The sequence below is a fragment of the Xyrauchen texanus genome, chromosome 48, assembly GCF_025860055.1.
Source record: "Xyrauchen texanus isolate HMW12.3.18 chromosome 48, RBS_HiC_50CHRs, whole genome shotgun sequence".
In the NCBI taxonomy this organism is placed as follows: Eukaryota; Metazoa; Chordata; class Actinopteri; order Cypriniformes; family Catostomidae; genus Xyrauchen; species Xyrauchen texanus.
The window spans coordinates 8,298,446-8,321,570 of NC_068323.1; the positions used below are offsets into that span (position 1 = coordinate 8,298,446).

General features: G+C 38.4%; 2 protein-coding genes across 4 annotated transcripts in view; both read left to right on the top strand.

Moving 5' to 3' along the window:
- The first annotated feature begins 285 nt into the window (after positions 1 to 285).
- On the top strand, positions 286 to 1,608 carry LOC127639856 (uncharacterized). Its single transcript, XM_052122153.1, has one exon. The coding sequence runs from the start codon at positions 694 to 696 to the stop codon at positions 1,303 to 1,305; it is 612 nt and encodes a 203-aa protein (XP_051978113.1). The 5' UTR covers positions 286 to 693; the 3' UTR covers positions 1,306 to 1,608.
- A 5,911-nt stretch (positions 1,609 to 7,519) lies between these two features.
- cenpp (centromere protein P) overlaps positions 7,520 to 23,125 on the top strand; it is a 73,513-nt gene continuing 57,907 nt past the window's right edge. The window contains exons 1-5 of one of the 3 annotated variants that reach the window (XM_052121585.1): positions 7,520 to 7,611; positions 20,469 to 20,606; positions 20,726 to 20,877; positions 20,991 to 21,079; positions 21,963 to 22,051. In XM_052121585.1, the coding sequence (XP_051977545.1) occupies positions 7,586 to 7,611; positions 20,469 to 20,606; positions 20,726 to 20,877; positions 20,991 to 21,079; positions 21,963 to 22,051 (494 nt within the window). In that variant the 5' untranslated portion in view covers positions 7,520 to 7,585. The other 2 variants (XM_052121586.1, XM_052121587.1) reach the window with 2 other exon arrangements.

Consider the following 23,125-nt stretch of genomic DNA (forward strand, 5'->3'; position numbering starts at 1 on the left):
AACTGAACAGGAACATACCATCGTGATATCGGGAGGGCGAGTTTTCGTGAAAAGAAAATATTCGCGTTTGTTGTGAAATGTTTGTTTTCTTTGCTTAAGAAATATAAATTATATAAAATTATATTAGTACATATTTAATGTTAATATAGCAATTTTATATCAATTTTAAATACGTTTCCTCAAGTAACAATAAACCCTCCCCCCAACCCCACGAAGCTATTTGGCGCCATCCGACACTATAAATCCTCACAAGAAACGGATTTCCATATCTCAACTGTTATTTTGAGACTGACAGTTAGCAAGAGGACTGAAGACGTAGTTTGTTGGCGCTTAACCAAGTAAAACAAACTACAAACACATTTTACCATTCTTAATACATTTAGACATCAATTTTGCTTTTAAAACTAGACAAAACACCAACTGAAGAAAAAAAAAGCTTAGGAGGGGGTGTGACTGGTCTCAAATCAGAGCCAGACGCGCGTCAAACTGCCTTTAAAGAGGGCACTGCGCCAGGCTATGTGCCATCGAAAGCCAGTGACCAAGAAAAAATCGGAAAAGATCGTAAAAAGGTAGACGACCGAGGGGGTACATCGTGTAAAGAGAGGCACGAGTAACCAAACCCTAAAGAAGCAGTCTTTGTTGCCTTCATATTATGTGAGAGCGCACTATTTGATTCTCTACGACGCGGAGAAAATGTGCGGAAGGGGCATGATATGCCACTGGGAGGTCTGTGGCGACAGACACTCCATCAAGGAAACGGAAAAGGTGAAGAAGGAGTCGAGTAGAAGCAAAGGGAGCGGTAAACACAGATGGCACAAATGGGGAAGGAGGCACGCAAGAAGAGCGCACTGTCCAGAAATGTGCAAAACTCGCGCAAGACTGTCGCGCGCGCCTGGCACGATGGTTACGTTGCGCCCTGCCAACATTCAGGGCAACCGAGCGCCTGGCATGAGGGCGCCGAGGAACACCAATCAATTCCTCATGCATGAAAAATACCAGATGATGCATATGCGATCGGACTCGGTGGGCATCGACAGCGGGTCCGACTGCGAAATGGACTTTGCGGACATGGACTCGTACCTTGGTGTGCTTGAGAACGCTAGAGGCGCACTTTTGGACGGTCCAGAACTGCCGCCCACATTTTACGCACGACAGTTGAGCCAATGCCAGCAGTTTTCATTCTTCAACTTCGACCAAGAAGAAAGCATGCAGTATTTCCCATCCGAAGCTGACATGATACAAAGTGAAGATTTCATGCAAAGGGACTTCAAACAGTTTTGTGACACCGTGGCACCTTGTATTTAGACACCTGCCACTAGGTAACATGCTTACATCATCAATTTGCTCATGCATGAACTGGTTGTGATTTTCAGAACAAAATCTGCTGATTGCAATGTCAAGGCATTTGTTTGTTTGTTTGTTAATTCTGTATAATGTGCTGCTACGGTCGATCTGTTATGGGTGGAAAATGAGAGGAGCCAAAGTGGGAGTGAGACCGGCCATCCAATCACGATCGAGATAATTTGATCACTCATGACAAAAATACACTTGCAGTGTGCACTGCAAAACTATCCCATGTGACCGTATTTCATAATAAATCAACACTTTGCTATACTCACTGTCTAATTGTCTTCTTACATAAAACATTATTAACACTAATTCTGGAAAATATTTTTCCATTTTGATGAATAAATAATTAGTTCACTCATAACACTTACATTTCCAATCAGATTTACAAACATTCTTAATCATAAACATCTCAAAGACATCTGCTGAACATCTTACACAGATCAGATTTACAAACATTCTAAATCATAAACGTCTCAAAGACATCTGCTGAACATCTTACAAAGATCTGATTTACAAACATTCTAAATCATAAACATCTCAAAGACATCTGCTGAACATCTTACAAAGATCAGATTTACAAACATTATAAATCATAAACATCTCAAAAACATCCGCTGAACATCTTACAAAGATCAGATTTACAAACATTATAAATCATAAACATCTCAAAGACATCCGCTGAACATCTTACAAAGATCAGATTTACAAACATTATAAATCATAAACATCTCAAAGACATCTGCTGAACATCTTACAAAGATCAGATTTACAAACATTCTAAATCATGAACGTCTCAAAAACATCTGCTGAACATCTTACAAAGATCAGATTTACAAACATTCTAAATCATAAACGTCTCAAAGACATCTGCTGAACATCTTACAAAGATCAGATTTACAAACATTCTAAATCATAAACGTCTCAAAGACATCTGCTGAACATCTTACAAAGATCAGATTTACAAACATTATAAATCATAAACATCTCAAAGACATCTGCTGAACATCTTACAAAGATCAGATTTACAAACATTCTAAATCATAAACATCTCAAAGACATCTGCTGAACATCTTACAAAGATCAGATTTACAAACATTCTTAATCATAAACGTCTCAAAGACATCTGCTGAACATCTTACAAAGATCAGATTTACAAACATTCTAAATCATAAACGTCTCAAAGACATCTGCTGAACATCTTACAAAGATCAGATTTACAAACATTCTAAATCATAAACATCTCAAAGACATCTGCTGAACATCTTACAAAGATCAGATTTACAAACATTCTTAATCATAAACGTCTCAAAGACATCTGCTGAACATCTTACAAAGATCAGATTTACAAACATTCTTAATCATAAACGTCTCAAAGACATCTGCTGAACATCTTACAAAGATCAGATTTACAAACATTCTAAATCATAAACATCTCAAAGACATCTGCTGAACATCTTACAAAGATCAGATTTACAAACATTCTTAATCATAAACGTCTCAAAGACATCTGCTGAACATCTTACAAAGATCAGATTTATAAACATTCTAAATCATAAACATCTCAAAGACATCTGCTGAACATCTTACAAAGATCAGATTTACAAACATTCTTAATCATAAACATCTCAAAGACATCTGCTGAACATCTTACAAAGATCAGATTTACAAACATTATAAATCATAAACGTCTCAAAGACATCTGCTGAATGTCTTATTGGAACTAAAGAGGAAACGTTTTATTGACGTATTGCAGATGAGCAAGCAACCTAAAAAAAAATACACTTCCAAATGTAAACACAACATCAAACATCAAATAGACATCTGGGTGATGTATGTGTGCGATCAGGGAATCCATGAATTGATGAACTGCTAATATGAACCACACCAAATGAAATCAGTGATTTATTACTCACAGGATTTGACGTAAGAGGGTGTAATAGCTTATTTGACAGTACAAAGGCTGGATGTGGTACACTAATCTAAGTACTCCCATAAGGCTCACCAGAAGCCAAAAGACACGTAAGAGAAATGTGATTCCTAACCGATTAAGAAACACACTCCCTCCCTTCTAATAAACACCCTCTACTTCACACTGCCTGTAGTGGATATCTGTCATAAGAACAATGGATATGCTCTCTAAAAAGAATGGTGTGTGCGCCCTTAAGCATGGAGGATACATTTATAGTTAAATATAATATAAAATAAGTAAATGTTTTGTGTTCCTTGAAATAAATTAACCTTGGTTGGTTGTTGTAAAATCTTACAAAATAGGCTTAAATATTTAGTGTAGTTCAACCATGGTTTTAGTCAAATTATGGTTAACCCTTATTAAAATTAATAACAAAATTCCATCAAATTTAACTGTGTAATGTCTAATTAAATTAAATGAATAAAATGTAAAATATTTAGGTTTTTAATTCAATTTTGTTAAAGATTACTCGATTCAGTTTAATGGAATGTTGTTATGAAATTAATATGCGTAAATCTTAACATGGTTGCTATAGTTGCTACAATATTACTATACTGCCCTACAAAGCAAAAAGGCAGTAACTACGCAGAGTGCAGAATGGATGTTTCTGTACTCATGCTTTGTTTCACTAGGGCTTTTTGCAGTTACTGTACAAACGACTACCATTTTTCTCCAAAACGACACACGTTTGAGATAAGATGTTATGTCATGAAAATGATAATAACTCATTTTTGACCAAAAATGCAGTTACTGCCTCAAATGCAGTTACTGCCTTTTTGTTTTGTATGGCAGAATAGTAAAACCATGGTTAATTTACAGTTCTGGTTACCACAGTATTACTTTAGTAAAACCATGGTTAAAATGTAATACGAGGAAACTCAAAATAATTGCAAGGGAACGCCAAACTATATAAAAAAATGTCCTCCCTGTCCATAGATTACCTTACCACCAAAGAATAATTTTCCCTGACAATTTCAGTCGGCTGTAGAATCAAAACTAGCGATATCTGGTTCGCGAATGAAACATTTAAGTCGTTTCTTTTCAATTAATTAGTCAAACGGGTAAGCAAAATGGCCTGAATTGGTTTGCACTTTAGTTTGAATCATTTAAACAGCGCAAGTCATTTAGAGCAGTTTTCACTTAGCAAAACAATAATGGCATATTAGAAATGCCCATGTAGGAGGTGGTATCAGTACTGGTAAGGAAATTTACGGGAGCACTACTCAAAAGTCTCAATTAAGGGGCCCGGGTAGCTCAGCGAGTAAAGACTACCACCCCTGGAGTCGTGAGTTCCAATCCAGGGCATGCTGAGTGACTCCAGTCAGGTCTCCTGACCAACCAAATTGGCCCAGTTGCTAGGGAGGGTCAAGTCACATGGGGTAACCTCCTCGTGGTCACTATAATGTGGTTCTCGCTCTCGGTGGGGCGCGTGGTGAGTGGTGAGTGTATGCTGCGGAGAATATCATGAAGCTATGTCTCCACGGTAACAGGCTAAGCAAGCCACGTGATAAGATAAGCGGATTGACGGTCTCAGACGTGGAGGCAACTGAGATTCGTCCTCTGCCACCAGGATTGAGGCGAGTCACTACGCCACCACGAGGACTTAGAGCGCATTGGGAATTGGGCATTCCAAATTGGGAAGGGGAGAGAAAGGCACGGCCCCGTTTCTACGATGTTTGCCAAGTGTGTCAGATAATTGTGATGCAACTTCAAGTAAGTCACATATTCAATTCCCTGGCTCCATTTCAAGCCTGCCAATGAAGAAGTAAACACTTCCTCAAGATGGAGGCAGTTCCACACCAAGCCTGGTTTAGTTATTCTTTTTATAATTATTGCATAATTATTATACGTTGAGTTTTCATTGTAATTAAGACACTATAAAACATTCTTAAAAAAACTGCAAGATTTTAAAAATGAAAATCAAACAAGCTAAAGCTAAAAAACACCCCAAAAACAAAAGAAACTTAAAAAAGAATCCAACCATGAGAAATTAAAATCCCTTGCAGTTGAACGAGTGTCGAACGAGGCGAGTTTACCCTTTGACCAGACCTTAAGGTGTTTGGATAAAACACGTCTTTGATAGGAAACCAAACTTTGCTAAAACGGAACAATGCTTGTCTTGAAACATTAAATGAGGAAGACTGGAGTTTTAAATGAATCATGTGAAACTGAGGAGTGAAGGGGAACAGGATTGTAGTATTTTTAGATGAATCTCTGTGCTTAAAGTGAGAAATAAACATCTTACAAATGAATAAAAAACAACAACTACAACAACTTAAGCCTAGTAAATCAATTAGATGTATTTTGGTCTAATAGAAACTTTGAACCAAAGCAAATCATTTACAGGTCTTTTAAAAGTGGTCAGGACAGTGGAATGCAAATGTGCATGGGCCTATACCACAGTGGAAACTGAACAAGTTGGCATGCTCTCTTACATGCAAACTAAAATATATGTGCCAGGAGTCTCTTGAGGGCTGGTGTGTGTTTTGTGGGGGATGGGCCCCTCTCAAAGACCTGTCCTTGCCATAGAAACAAATCTGTGACCTGTGCTGTGAACTATAGAGGCACACAATCACGTCCTGCTACTCTTGCTAAGGCATGACATGACATGCAAGACCATGAGGCATGTTGACTCAGAACTGTTTGACAGGACGAGCTGGTTATCAATACTTTACAAATCCAGCTCATAGCTCTTGCAAAGTGTTTAACCCCACTAAATATTAGCGTAAGACATGAAATCATGCGATTATACAAGTGAACACTCTTGGAATAAAACTTCTTTAGTGGTTCGTTGCAGAAAACTTTTGCAGTTCAACAACACACGTTCTAATCAAAAACATTTTTTCACTTGAGCTGGTTCTTTGGAGATTATAAAAGTAGTTTATATCAGCAGTTTTTGGGTTCTTTAAAGCACCAGTGCATAGATGGCTTTCTAAAGAACAAGAGAATAAGGCCATGCTCCCACATATACAGTGATTGTGTGTGTGTGTGTGTGTGGGGGGTGTTGTTGAACCAAAGGTTGTTCAGCGAGCGGGGCGGTTCGTGGGACTTTTCTGCATATCGCGGCGCCGTTTTGTGGTCCGTTCTGTATAACGCGGTGACATATTTTAGCTTATCGTGGTCCGTTTCCCGGCTGACCCACCGGCCCGATCGGTTCTCCCGATGCCCAGTCCGCCCTTGATCGGCCCCACAGTGCGTCGGCCCACCGGGAAAATGCCCGGAATGCCAGATTACCAGTCCAGCCCTGCATGTAAACAGCGCAAATTCAAAGTCTTTTTAAATCAAAATGTAATAGTGTGGACATTTCGTTTGCCTGTGTGTTTTCCCAATGTTCGTCTGATCACTTAGAAACGTAATAGCACAACTATTCTCGACAAGCCACGCGATTAGAGCAACATGATTACTCAGGAAGTCGTCATGCTGTTTCCGAAATTTCTGGTACCCTAGAATCGGCTTCATAACTAGCTTTTGGTGACCTCTCCTGGTCATAAATCGAGCTCACTTGTGCATATACGCCCTACAGCACTTACCGCTTTGGCCACTGGGGGCAGTGTTTTAAATTTCGGTAAGTATATGCCAATTGTTGCTAAAGAAAATTTGACCACTCTTTCCAGTTTCAGTGTGAGATCAGGCTGATTGGAAATATCATTCATATAAGCGCAAATGGTGTGGGGGCGACTTCATGGCAAAATGTAATACTTAAAGCCAATGTATACTTCGGTTTTCTGCGTCTTGTTCACAGAACAAATGTAAATCAAGGCAATCACTGAAACATCAGTGCCACCTTCAGTGAGAAATGGCATGTATAATGTATGTATTGCCACCAGGGCTGGACTGGTAATCTGGCAATTTACCCAGTGGGCCGACGCACTTTTGGGGCAATCAGGGGCGTAATGGCTAATGTCTGTTCCCATCCCACAACCGTTAAAGACTCAGTGAGCAGGATTATTCAGTGTGATAATGATGTAAGAGAACACTCAATCTCAATCGACTCTCCCTCCCTTCCTCTTGCACGTAGCTTAATCCCTTAACAACCCTAAAGTCTGCTGTCCATGTTTTACGTCCCCTCCCTCTCCCTTGATATCCTCTCCACTCCTTCAAAGATGACTCTAACAATAAAGATCCTCCTACACTCAGTACAGAACCAATCATGAGCCAGAAATGGCCCTGTTTGAATGGTAACAATTCAACTCTGTCTGCCAGGAATGGTTCAAGCACCACGGTTTCTGTCTTAAATGCAGCACTTAAACGTATATTGTGGTTTAGATGATCAGGGAATTGTTGACCTTTGGGTATCCCCTTCTAAACATCTTAGAGTTTTTATTTCAGATGTTATAAGACTTTTAATATGTCTTAAAACAGTCAAATTAATTCACGAATATGATTGTATTGACGTGAATGTGACCATTTTGGATTCTCCCTTGGGTTTATGGATCATTTTCACTTCAGTTTTAGATTCGGAGGAATGGATATGACATCATGAACGGTGTGGTTAGGTGATTCCTAGATTTGTTTAGGTGTTTTCTGAATGTCTTATCTCTTTAGTTTGTGCACTGTGCTGGAACTGGAATATATCGTGATTATTGAAGCTTAAATACGATTTAAAACAGTAACGAGTAAAGAGTAAAATAGAAGCTGCATCACATTTTCTTGGTGTCTGTGCAGTAAATCAGCATTCATTTAATAAAGTGCATTATGTTCACAAACTACGAGTTTAATGTTCACTCATAAAAAAATATTTTAGCCTATTTTTTAAGATTCACGTAGTTCTATTTCATTGCAATATTCCATCAAATTGACTTGAATTGTGTAATGTTTACCAAATTTAAATTAATAAAACTTTTTTTACATTTATTTTGAGATTGCTTAATTCTTTGGATGGAATTTTGTAATGAAAATTAAATCATAATTATTTGTATATATATATATATATTACAGCTTTATATTTCTTTTTTGAGAGCATATAGGTGAATCTCATGAGAGAGTTAACAATTCAAAAAATCTTAATTGTCCTAAAAATAGGTTTATTTTAATTTTAATTTATCCGAAGTATCAATTATTTCTTGCTTTTGACCCAGACATGTTTTCATGAGATTCACCCTTAAGATGCGGTCACACTAGTCTTCAGCCAGGTCTCCTAAGCAACCAAATTGGCCCGGTTGCTAGGGAGGGTAGAGTCACATGGGGTAACCTCCTCGTGGTCACGATTAGTGGTTCTCGCTCTCAATGGGGCGTGTGGTGAGTTGTGTGTGGATCGCGGAGAGTAGTATGAGCCTCCACATGCTGTGAGTCTCCGCGGTGTCATGCACTATGAACCACGTGATAAGATGCGCGGATTGACGGTCTCAGAAGCGGAGGCAACTGAGACTTGTCCTCCATCACCCGGATTGAGGTGAGTAACCGCACCACCATGAGGACCTACTAAGTAGTGGGAAATTGGGAATTCCAAACTGGGAGAAAAGTGGATGAAAAACAGTTGGAAACTAAAGAGTTATAACATGCACAAAGTACAGCTTTCTATGTGTCTGTAAAATGAATCAACTTTAATTTAAGTGCATCATGCTAACAAAAGAACTGTTTTTATTATCTACGTACATACAAATTTTACTGTAACAGTCTTGTAACACTTTACAATATGGTTCCATTACGGTTACTCACCTCAATCCAGGTGGCGGAGGACGAATCTCAGTTGCCTCCACTTCTGAGACCGTCAATCCGCGCATCTTATCGCGTGACTCATCGTGCATGACACCGCAGAGACTCACAGCATGTGGAGGCTCATGCTACTCTCCACGATCCACACACAATTTACCACATTCCATTAGTTAACAACAGTAGTTAACGTAAACTAACAATGAACAATCCTTTAACAGCATTTTTTAATCTTAGTTATTAATAAAAACATATCCTAATACATTTTTAAAATCAAAAGTTGTGTTAGTTAACATCAGTTAATGCACTATGAACTAACATGAACTAACAATAAACAATGGTATTTTAATTAACTAACATTAACCAATATTAATAAATGCTGTAAAAATATATTCTCCATTGTTTTTTCATGATACATAATGCATTAAATATGTTAACGAATGGAAGTGTTAAACATTTACAGTAAATGTACAGAATTCATATGTACATTCATACAGACGTTTATCAATATGTATTTTTATCTTAAAGTATACGTTTATTTTTTAACTACTTTAACTAAATCATTCTGGTTTTCTCTTGAGAGAGAGCATTTGCATTGAGTAATACATTATAATTCCTGCCAACGAACACACAAAATCAAACAATGAAGCTTAAAACTAAGCTTTTCTGACTGATACACCCATACAGAGACACACCCCTTAAATAATGTTAAAAAAAAAAAGCTTGAGTAAACTATCCTCAACCTGTATTAACAAGCATATTGGAATGCTACTAATTTTAGTGGCTAGTATTTTCACTCTTTGACATTTATTTATTTTTGCTTAACACTGTTTTTGTACAACGAAGGCAGCTGGAAGATAGCTTTCAGTATTTTGAACAGACAGCACTGTGTGTACGTTCTCGCATGGCACTAACATGTCTAAAGAACACAGCCAATCAGAAGAAGGACAGAGAGAGGAGTGTTTGTGGTGAAAAACGCTCAGGACCTTCCAGTATGGAACAGTACAGAGTTATGAGAGGGTTTTCATAGTGTAAAGGCTAGCTAGATGATTGCATAGCACTTATGCAATAGGCTATGGAGTTTGTTAGCATTTGCTAACAGACTCCCGCATTGTTAAAACAAGTGTTGTTCTTTCTTTAAAAGTGTTGCGGAAGCTACTTTGAAACTGTTAATTGTCAAGCTACAAGCTAAGCTTAATTGTATGTAAAACTACAGTCAAGCTAGCTAATCTTTTGAGAAAGTAGTTAGCTGCAATACAAGCTACAAACATTAGCTAACTCAAGTAGCTAACTACTAGTAACTTTTAAAGAGGGATGCAATTTGTCAATGCAAAATTAAAACAAAATGTAATTTGCATGACAGACAGTATAAAACTTGAATTAATAAATGTAAATTTAATTCAACTATTAAAATATGGCGGCTGTTGGAGTGGAAGTCGACTGTCTACAGTTAAAAGTGGACTGGCGATCGGTAGAACCAAGCGGGCTGGTGGGTCAGCTGCGAAATGGGCCGAATGTGCCGCGATAAGCTACAACGAGCCGCCACGTTATGCAGAATGGACCACAAAGCGGCACCACGAACAACTTTTGGGCCAGTTGCTATGTAAAATCCTGGGCCGATTTCTCTTCCCAGTCCAGCCCTTCATGTGACAGTAGGCCTACTAATAGGTGACCATATAGTGCTGCTCGTCATTGTAACTTCATTATATTTGTTCATGACTTTACAATTTGTAATTTACCTCACACATTTTTTTTTTTTAAATGTCTTAAATATTTGACCTAATTAACTGCATATTTACATTGTTTTTACAGTAACGTTGTGAAGAATGTTTTTTTTTTCACAATCTACTTCCATAATCAAGTTTTCATTTGTAATATTTCGTTTGCACAAATTCCTCTCGATATATAAGCTTTCAGGATTAGTGAAGACAATGGAGGCCCCTGTGTATGATCCTGCTAATTAAAAGCATTCATTGAATATTATTCCATGTGATTGCGAAGTGCAAAATTATGAGACGTTTGGAAGATGCGCTTTAGGGACATTCATCAGTAAAGCGGAGGTCTGCTCTTTACTCCCAAAAGTGATAACGGTACAGCAATGTCAAAGCTGCATGTGCTACACAACTTGTAGTGCTGGCGAGAGCACCTTTGGGTGTCAGAGGAGACGAGGATAAAAGCATCTGCCAAATGACTAAATGTAATTGTAGGATGATGAGCAATCATCCATATATATATACGGACGATTTTCATGCACGACAGCAAGTTAATAACATTTGTATTGTCTTTCTAATATTAATTTCTACAGTTGTCTGCATCAATCATGCCACAACTTTGTTGTTACCAACTTAACTAAAAATCTATTTTATGTATTTCATTATTATTATAATAATTATTATTATTATTATTAGACTTGTCTGTTCAAATAAAAATAAATAAAACACATATATCCTGATATTAAAGTCTCAGCATAAAGTGTAACTATTGGTATTTAAATTGTATAAAGTGTAATTTTGCAATTGTCCTGCAGGTACGACTTACATCATCAGTCTATGTGCTTATGATGCTCTTAGCGCTGTACGATTACTCCAGAGCACTCGTTAATCTACGAGCGTTTTTCAAGTACTACTTAAATTACGATGCTTTTGGGAAACGGGCCACAAAAATAAGACGAATCATAAGTTGGATTCTATGATCTACTTAGGCTTACGATACTTTTGGAAAATTACGTTTTTTTCCTTCTGTGATTTGAGCTTAAGTAGCATTTCTAGATGACAGCGTCATATTTGTTATATCATTGTTGTCAGATTCAATTCCCGAATTTGAAATAATTTATTGGAAAGTAACCTTGACCAGCATTTTTGGAGATTTTTTGCCATTTCCCATTCAAGTAGGAGTGGTGGTGGCGTCGTGGGCTAAAGCACATAACTGGTAATCAGAAGGTTGCTGGTTTGATCCCCACAGCCACCACCATTTTGTTCTTGAGCAAGACACTTAACTCCAGGTTGCTCCGGGGGGATTGTCCCTGTAATAAGTGCACTGTAAGTCGCTTTGGATAAAAGCATCTGCCAAATGCATAAATGGAAATGGAAATGTAAGTACACAGAATCTGCTCCATTGCCTGTTAATAATGTATACTGTAAGAACATGCAGTCCAAAGCATTTCAATGCATGCTATCTGTAGGTCTCACCACCACAAAACCTCTCTGTTTACACTTGCAGGCATGTGTGCCTATGTGTCAGTGAGGGGGTTGTTATTCTGGTTGGAAGCAGGCGAGTCATGTGACCCTGCCAGTAGAGCTGAGGAAAGCATTACAAACAGCTAACAGCGGAGTGGAGGTTTTTCACACTATGAAACACATTTACAAAGTAATTGTTAATATAATACACCAGCATGCATTCTGGTTCCTCTCCACTCTGAGACCACTCTTCTTCGCTCATAACAACATTTAACATTTATATCTGTTGTTAAGTTTGCTGAAAGTTTTTGGACTGCAATAGCAATGATAATAGAGACATACATGTATGAATTATATTTTGCTGTACTAATGTTGAAACTGGAATGAAAAACAGTTAGGTTTAACATCCTCCAACTAATGAAAACATAGCATGCCTCGTTTGGATCAATGAAAGTCATTGTCTTCCATAGTATCTGGGACTCTGTTGGGACTTTTCCACTGCATGTTAAAACTCGACTCGACTCTGCTCGCTTTTTGGGGGTTTTCCACTGTGGATAGTACCTGGTACTTTTTTTAGTACCACCTCGGTCAAGTTTCAAAATGAGCCAAGCCGATACTAAATGTGACGTCAAAACCCTGCAGATCACCGATTAGTCAGAGAGAATCGTCACTACCAGCGTCACTGGATTTGCGACACAGGACATCAACCCGCTAGTTTTAAAGTTAGCTACAGCGATAGCAGTATCATTTGTTCACACGACTTTCAAATTGTAAAAAGAAATGGCTTTGCGCAAAACCACGCCGTGGTCAATAAATGAGGTGCAGACATTCCTCTCTTTAGCCACAAACAAATCGAAAATGTCTTTCAGGAAGTGTCTAAGCTGTTGGCCGCACACGGCTACCAATGACATCATTTGATTCATAATGGACCTCACATTTATGGCACTTTTCCACTGAACGTTACGATTCGATTCGACTCGACTCACTTTACTTTTCTGAGCTTGCTTTTCCACTGCAGTTTAGTGCTGAAGAATCTATAATATAACGTAAACTTTCTTAATCTCCAAAGAACCGTATGGCCAGTGTAACTGGTCCTACTCGACCCGCTCCGAACTGGATCTCTGGCATGGACGGCGCAAGCGCTAACAGAGATCTTATAGTACTGAGGTAACAACCTTTGCAGTTCTATCACTGGAGCGTAATGTCTGTCACATCAACTAGCATTTTACGACAGTTTGTTGAGAGTTGTAAACTGAAACCTTCCAGTCGTAAAACTGTCCTCGACTTCTCTTATAAAACTGCAATTTTATCAAGGCGGTTAATTCATTAAATGATGAGCTGTTTCCTCACAAAAGTGGTTTATTCAGCATTGTGAAGCATCTCCTCCACAGACATCCAGTCAAAAAGAATGCCCTCTTGACTCCTCACCAGTGTACCGCCATAGAATGTCTATGGAACCGCCGCGTTATGCTAATCTTGTAGGCTTCTCCATCAGAAGGGATTTGCGCTAACGAGGAGGCTAATGAATACAGCCTCTAGCATCAGTCACTAGTGCGCCTGTTGAGGCCAAGGGACTGAGGTTTACACATACCGCACAGCTATCATGTACCAGCAGGCTCCCGCCACACTCACCCCTCTAAACCTCACTCTCATCCGGGTCACGGCACCACTGTAACTGGTCCTGCTCGACCTGCTCCAAAAGGGATTCGAACCGGCGTGTCCGGCAGGGGAGGCAGGCACACTAATTCACTAGTTCACACTGCCAGCGACACGCAGCGACAAAACAACCTCATCTCATTCATTTTCAATGAGAGCTGGCGACTTCCAGCAACAGCGACTGTTGGCGACCGGATGTGGGCTTGTCCAGCGATGTGACAAAGTTGAGAAATATTTAACTTTATGCAAATGAAGAGCGACTTTTGGGAGCGACAGCCAATATGAGAGAAGATGGTAGAGCTCATGTGATCGTAATATTTTAATAATTATATTAATTGTAAAGAAACAGTGCTGTTTAGACTCTACATACACACCACTAGCGACCAAACTAGCCACTGGCGACATGCAGCGACAAAGTAGGTGGCAGTGTGGACGCAGCTTTAAAAGTAGCCTATAGATTTGAAAGTCTGTGTGAGGGAAAATTATGTATACCATAACCTTTATTAGCTCCCTGGCAACGCAGTATAATGGTAGAGTCAGTTTTGGTGGCATTATGTCACCACATAGGGCAGCTGCCCACTCTCTTCATGAGCTACAAGCAGCAACTGTGATGTCACAGTGAAATCGGAAACCGCAGCGTCCTGTTTATGCACAGAACACAGTGTACATGTGTCTGTGGTTAAGAACTAGGGATGTGCTGCTTTGCCTAAAGTGATCAAAACTACAGTCAATCAGACACAAAGTCAACACAACAACCCGTATTTAATCGTCAAGAGGATGCTGTGCGGTTTTGGCAGATCGTGTAAATAAAGGGTGAATTTAACCCCCTTTATTTACGGGTGTTCTTGAAAAAGCGTGTTTGAGTCATTTGAATACATCAGTAAATCCTACTCAGAAACTCGTGGGTAGTTCTATCAAAATAAAAATTTAAAGGGATAGTTCAACCAAAAATTTAAGTTCTGTCATCATTTACTCACTCTCATGTTGTTCCAAACCCATATCAGCCATGCGGATGACCGAACTAAACTTTGGCCTAAAAGGAGATATCAGGCCATGGGTGGGGAATGTTTTTCCAATTAAGAGCCATTCGGGTTTACAAAATAGTTTGTGGGCCACAGAATTGCTTGTAATATCTGATTGTGGGTCGATGCTGCTCAACCAAAAAGACAAACACACACACACAGGTGTTGGAAAGCTGTCCGTAAATCTCTCTCTCTGTCGCACTGCCATCTTCGGTCTGCCTTTATCCATCTTGAGGGCTAATTAGCCTGATTGGGGGCCGGGTGTGCCGAATCACGACCCGGCCCCACCCTGTGCCCTGCCACAGTCTTCCCTCATTCTCTCAGGCCGGGGAGCCCCCGGCATGACGTACACCCCCTTCCCTGGGTAGCGTGCCTACCGCACTGTTTGCGGGCAGGTCATCCCTGTCTACCGTAACGGCGATCATGCCAAATTAACAAAACATTTAAAAAATAGAGGGAAAGGCCGACAAGGATCGGCAGTTGAAGAGAGAGAGAGAGAAAAAAAACACGTACTCGCCGGTTCTCCGATACGCCGTAGCTTGGTCCTCGGCCACTCCTCCACGCTCTAATGGATGACAGCCGCACCTCCCAGAGCGGACCGGAGGCAGTCCTCCGGCCCCTGGCGGATGGAACGCACCGCCACGTTTTTGGTGGACGGTAGGGGTCTACCCCACCCCTGGCAGCGGTAGCCGTAGCTTGGTACTCGGCCACTCCTCTACCTTCTAATGGACGACAGCCCCTCCTCCCTTCGTGATCGGCAGCCGTTCCTCCGCTTCCAGGTGGCCGGATGGCCGCGGCAGCTACGTTGGGGTGGATGGTAGCGGCGAGGACTCTGCTATGGTGCATCCCTCTTCCTTCCCGGGTTTCGGCACCAGTGTAAAGGGACTAATGGAAAGGAGGAGGCGAGAACCGGCTTGACAATATAAATAATATTTTAATATAAAACTCAACCAAAAATTGTAGCATCACGACCCGGCCCCGCCCTCCGCCCTGCCACATTAATAATTATAAGATAAATGCTACTTAATATAGTTTTAAATGGAGTATAGCATGTCACACCACAGGACGTCAACAACCTATATACAAAAATAGAATATAAAGATTACAGCACAAAGTCAAATGGTTGCTGTAGAGTTTCATCAGCAGACAAATATAATAGTGTGAGATCATTGCGAGTGAATGCTCATTTCATTCCTGCCCTTTGGAAAGACTGGCATTAAACCAACCCATTTAGTGCCAGCCTATTCGACCATATGACATTTATTATTTATGTGTAACTACTTTTAGATTAACAATGCGAAATGGAAATCAGTGTATCGAATGTTTATTAACGCAAGACCAAATCGGACATACATTGCTGTGCTTAACATGCCAATAACACGCTTTCCTGTACTTGATCTAAAACAACACTTTTTTTATTCTTGTTTAATTCTTATTATATGCAGTTTTTCTGACCTCACATCAGACTAAATGGAATATATTGGGGCTTGGGTAGCTTAGCGAGTAAAGACGCTGACTACCACCCCTGGAGTCATGAGTTAGAATCCAGGGCGTGCTGAGTGACTCCAGCCAGGTCTCCTAAGCAACCAAATTGGCCCTGTTGCTAGGGAGGGTCGAGTCACATGAGTTGTGAGTGGATGCCATGGAGAATAGCGTGTAGCCTCCACATGTGCTATGTCTCCATGGTAACGTGCTCAACAAGCCACGTGATAAGATGTGCGGATTGAAGTTCTCAGAAGTGGAGGCAACTGAGATTCGTCCTCCGCCACCCAGATTGAGGCAAGTCACTACACCACCATGAGGTGCATTGGGAATTGGGTATTCCAAATTCGGGAGAATTGTTTTATTTTATTTGTCACACTGCAGGACTACTGAATGAAGTAAACTGCAAAAAAGCAACAACGTCATTACAGTTACAGCACCTAAAATAAACACTTTTCCTTTCACACACAGACATGTTATTTGAAATGACCCCTACTCTCGAAACGTAACATATATCAACACAGCTTTTAAACATGAAATCTTTCAGCATCTTGCAAGCTTGCACACAAAGTAACAAGATATTCGAGATCTTAAAGTTCCTGTTAACCCTAGATAATATTTCACTCTTGTTAGTGGAAACTGCTTGAGTCGGCAGATAAGGGCATGTACAAACGAAGGGGCAAATATCAGCAGCATTTTCAAAAGTGTTAAGTAGGACAAGGCCAAAGAGTTTACTTAGTCAAGTTTACAAATTCTGTTGTCATTTGTCTTTTCACAAGACCTTCAATGCAATATCTTTAATGCAGCACATACAACACAAAAAGCATGCAAGTGGTTTTCGAATAACAACTGTTCCGCATGCTGCTGATTCTGTGGTTTGGAGAGTTAATGAAGAATGAAAAACACAAGTCTGAAAGCAACATTATAGTGTGCTTTATCACATCACCCCCTAGTGGTACAAATGAACATTATTTGCTCCCCCAAATTTTCAAACAAGTAATATGCATTAGCATTCTGATATTTTTAACAATGAATTACAGCTTTGAAACAAAGAATATGAGTAGATGCAAAAATATCTCTTATTTTATTACTTGGATTAAGGCAATGTTTGGTAATGCTTTACATGGTTGTACAATGAACTAAATATTAGCAATACTTTCACGGCCTTTAATAATCTTGATTAATGTACTCTTTTACAGGTAATAATGCGTTTGAACTATATTAAGTTGCATATGTTAACTTCAGTGAATACAATATGAACCAACATGAAAAAAAAGTTTTAAATAAATTAAAATCCAAATATTACTAAATGTTGTAAAAGTTGTTCATTATTAGTTAATGATGCCTAATGCATTAACTTATGTTAACATATAGAACCTTATTATAAAGTGCTCTTTAAATTGAATGCTTCAGTTTGAGTTCTAAATTCAGGTATACAGTGGCATCTTTTTGCATCTCTGTGTTTCTTGCGACACTCCTGTTGGAATAAAAACAAATAATGGTTTTAACTTCATGTTATAACTAGATTTTTTTAATTGTGTGAAGCATAAGTGATTGCCCATTTGCTAAGCGGTTGTTAGGGTGTTGCCAGGTGGCCCACATCATAAGAGCCCACCCCTCTGTTTCTCTATAATATTCTGGTCTCTAGATATCTAGGATTCAATATATCCACATTAAAATTACGTCACAAAATTGTAGTTTTACATTTCACAAGATGGAACATCAGATTTTCAATGTGGTCTCAGACTTTTGAACCCACTATCTGCATATGTATAATCATTACCTTTCCTTGCAAATTTACATTACATTTTTTATTAGATCATTAAATAAAGGCAAAACATTTAATATACAGTATAAAAAGACGAACAAAATACATTATCATCAATTAAGTCATATCAATTATATATATGAATACATACGATTTTTATAGCAGTACATTATGCATGATCTTAATTACAAAATGTCACAGCATATCAAATTCGTATATTTCTTAAATAATTCTGAAAAAATAAATAATAATACTAATACCTTAATGCGAAAATAACATTATAAAATGAATAATAATGGTGTCACTCTGTAACTGTTCCGATGTATCGCACTGAACGTGTTTTGGGTTCCGATTGGAAACGTGTTGGAAAGGTCCATCTATAAAGCGTACACCGAACAATAATGAACACTTTTAGATAATTTAGCAATTTATCAAATACATGTAGCTGATAATAAATATCAACGAATAATGCCATGACAACGTAACTGGTTAATAATTGTATTTAGAAGAACAGTCTCTGTTTAAGGCTGTCTAAACATTTAGTTCACCCCTGTAGGTCTCATTTGGTATGTTCCGGGTTTGACGCGGGAATCCGAAAAGTGCTCTGAACTACCGCAACGTTCATTAAAGTAAGTGTATTCCTTATAACGTTCATATTTAACATTATTTTAAGTTCCACATAACATAGTATATACATTAAGCCAGCAAAAACAGATTTGCGACTGAGATTTATATTTTTCCCCTCGCATTGAAGGTTTGTCAAAGCATATGTCATCAAATCTGATTTAGATTGTTTGGCAATTTGATCATTTTAAGATGTTTGGCTGATGTTATTTAGATTGCGATGTTTAATCCTTGTGTGACCTTCGGGGCATTTTTGTCTTTTGCATTTTTTTTTTCTCTCGATAATTTTGTCTGTTAATGTCAACGGCATACATTTTGCCAAATGTATATTTTGGGGGGAATTTTGATATTTCAACCTCAGTTCAAAAAAATCTCCCCATTGAAACCCATTAAAACTGCAATATTTGATCCCAGTGCCATTAAAGCGTAATATAATGTATTCTATGATATTATGCTTTTTTTCCGGAACCCAAGTTGTTTTGGTGTGTTAGTATGGATGTGTGTGTGTGTGTGTGTGTGTGTGTGTGTGTGTGTGTGTGTGTGTGTGTGTGTGTGGGGGGGGGTGTTTGTGAGTGAAAAACAACAGTGGCAATATGTAAACAAACTGGCATTTAAAGGGTTAAAATCCTGAAAATGAATGAATATTTGGTAGTTATGATCAGGACTGATTTTGGTTAAAAATATTAACTCATTGAAAGTGGAAAATAATATTCATATATAATACTATGGCAATATAATTGGCACAATATTATTCAGTTGTTTGACGCAGATATTGTTTTCCTCTAAGGACCTCTGAGTAACTTTTAACTGTTTTAGACTAGTCGTCTAAAATGTTGGTCTTAATTTTTTCAGTCAGTTGCATAAAAACTTAGATGAGTCTAATTAAAGACCAAAATGTAAGACAGCACACCTCAGGCTAACTTTTGTTTACATGCCATTTTGCCATTGAAAATAACAGTCAGCTGAGCCAGTGGGGGCTGAAAGGGGCTTGAGTTGAGACTTGGTTGAAGACTTAGACTTATTTGGGTTAAATCACTAAATGTGTTCATTAAAATACATTTTGAAGCATTGTAGTCCTCTAATAAGCAAATATTCTCAGCGAATAAAAACTGTATTGAGCGTCCACTGTCGGCCATTTTTTTAAGCTGTTCAGTGTCTTATTTTTCCCACAATGCAATACAAATTAGACTGTCTTACTAAAGACAGCTCTGAGCTTGTTTTATGCAACAGGCTGTCTATGGCGTCTTTAGCTAGTCAAACTAATTGTTAGATGCAGTCTTAAGTTAATGGCTATGTTTATGCAACCGGCCCCTGATTTACAAATATTCTAAATATTATTATATATTGTCTAATTGAGGAAAGGAAACGTCTTATAGATGTATTGCAGATGAACAAACAACCTAAAAAATACATCTTACAGATGTAAACTCACACATCAAATTTTGCATCATATTATATAAAACTATACTGATATGCATATATTTAATTACTCTGTATATAGCATTTTATTGTGTAAATGATGGAGTTATTCTGTATATAATGCATGCATTATGTAATTATTGGGACCAAATGAGATAAGACCCCTGGTGGAAATGCTTATATTTGTATTAAATGTCAGTACAAAGTATTATATTATCAACATGATATTTTGAGTGAAAATTAACTTGATTTTTTACACATTTTAATGTCAATGTTTGATTCGATTTTGAATCTGCCCATTTTTAAATGTGGTCTCAGACTTTTGGATTCCTGTAAATGTTCCCATGTAGGTTGAGGAACATCATGGAGCAGAAATATGAGGAAGAAATCCAGATGCTCCAGCAGGAAATCGAAATGCTCAAAACTGAACGAGAGGAGAGTTTACGGTCCATTTTCATTCAGAACGGAGATCGATTACAGCAGGAACTGTTAGTAATGACCACACTTATGCTTGTGTGGAGAAACTACAGTGTATATCTGACATAGACACTTAAACTCACGATATACGTCATGTATTAAAAACAATTGTACATTTTTTCTGTTTCAGAAAGTCTGTCTGTGAAGATAGAGTAGGTGGAGGAACACAGAAACACACAAAGCTCATTATGGAAATCAGGGAGCTGGAAAAAGACCTCAGACGACAGACGGAAATCAACGGGATCGCTCTCAAAGAGTGTTTTGTGAAGACGTTACACAAAAGTAAGATTACCCCGTCAGTTACCCAGCCATATTTTGAAAGCGCTTTTAAAATGGCTCATTGTTCTGTTTGAATGTTGTTGCATCTCCGTCGTTAACTTCGGTTGTCTCTTCAGGTAAAAACAAACTTGTACAGCAGCTCAGACTTGCGGGTCACTGCAATGTGCTTTTGTTTCAAGTCGAGTTTGCAGTGACTGAGATTCAGGTACAAAGATGCCACTATTATATAGTCTATTATAGACGCCATTGTTTTTTTTTTCAACTATTAAAGATGCTAATATGCTGTATAACCATTCACAAAGCAGAATATTTAAAATGTTGCTGCTGTCAAAGCAATGCATATAGATATTTGTATACTACTATGTTCACTGCCCTGGCCAGAGCAATTTCAATTCCTATTTTAAGATGCTGCTGTTTGTCGAGGTTAGCATCACTATTACTAATGCTCAGACTTTGGCTTTAGGATTTGAGAGAAACATCTAGGCTGGGACGGGAGATATTGTTGTAGAGTTTACCAGTGATGAAAGCTGAACTTGGTTTTCAAGCTATGAGTTAAATGCTTATATGAAACACTAGAGGGCAGCTAGGATCCATTTTAGCAGAGATCTCACAAGCATAAATCTCTCATTGAGTGTGATCCACAGCTAAATCATTATGTTCAGATAACAACATTGTTGGGTGATTGACAGCACCCCTAAATCAAAACCGTGACCTATTATACACTGGTAGGCTTTCTGCAAATCAAAGTGTGGAGATGAAGGTTTTATGTGAACATCTAAAAGATTAACATCAATAAAATCAATACAAAATCATGACTCTCTTAAAATTAGATTTTTTTTTAATTCTATTCTGGTTTTTCTGTTCTGTTGTGTTCTTCCCAGTTGAACTTTTGTATAAATGGGGTAAATAAGATCAATTAGTTAAATCAGTTTCAAGTCCCAGCCAGATATTTTATCCTGAAGAGATGGAAATGTCTCACGAGCCTTCAGTGTGATAGACAGGAAATAGAGTAAAAGGATAAACGCTGATGTTATTGAGGTTATTTGTCTTCGATATATTCCTGTTTAACTCTGTAAATGCATTTGCAGGAAGGCGACACGCTGCTCAGGAGAGTCACAGAGCTCAACATTGTCGTGGATGGTGCTGAATTTAAAGATTTCTCATCGTTTGTTTCCAGGTAGAGTGTTTACCACTTAATTCATATGATTTAATGCGTGTGTTTTGCTTCATTATAATACTTTTTAACATTACTTTGAAGGTAAACAGAATTCTTCCTGTCAAAAATGTGTGGATTTTGCTTATTTGCATGATTGCATCATCAGAAATGGCGTTTGGAGAAATTCCATGTTGCTTTATAAATACAACCTACAGCTTGAGTAAACATCAGACAAGTGAATTCCCAGACAACACAAAATGCGTTCTGCTTTGTTAATAAACATGGGTAATACATTTGGCTGGGTGCCAGTGGTTCATTAGAAGGATGAAGAGCGAACCCGGCCAGCTGTTGTTAACACAGTGTGGGACCGTTCCCGTGGAGATCTGATTTTCTCATTGAGGACTGATTGACAAGTGTTCCTGTGGAGGAGGAAATGTCTGGTTAGGACTCTCCACAGAAAGATCGATTGATTGGTTTACTCTGGATAGTTTTCGTTAGAACTTTTCAATGTTTATGTTTTTCATGTGTTCCTTTTAGGGTTTCTGTTATATTTGCGTTTATATTATACTGAGGCGTTTATTCATGCACCGACTGAAGCCAAAATCAGAAATGTGAAAGATTATTTTCTGTTCTGTTGTTTTGCTCTGTTCTGTTGTATTATATTTAGGTTCCATTTTGTTCTATTGTGCTCTGCTCCGTTCTGTTCTATTCCACTCTGTTCAGTTCTATTCTATCTCTTGTGCTCTGCCTTGTTGTTTTTTATTCCGTTCTGTTCTATTCCACTCTATTCAGTTCTATTCTATCTCTTGTGCTCTGCCTTGTTGTTTTTTATTCCGTTCTGTTCTATTCCACTCTATTCAGTTCTATTCTATCTCTTGTGCTCTGCCTTGTTGTTTTTTATTCCGTTCTGTTCTATTCCACTCTGTTCAATTCTATTCTATCTCTTGTCCTCTGCCTTGTTGTTTTTTTATTCCGTTCTGTTCTATTCCACTCTATTCAGTTCTATTCTATCTCTTGTGCTCTGCCTTGTTGTTTTTTATTCCGTTCTGTTCTATTCCACTCTATTCAGTTCTATTCTATCTCTTGTGCTTTGCC

Excerpts from the sequence above, each read along its gene's own strand:
- LOC127639856 (XM_052122153.1), top strand. The coding sequence starts at position 694 with ATGTGCGGAAGGGGCATGATATGCCACTGGGAGGTCTGTGGCGACAGA.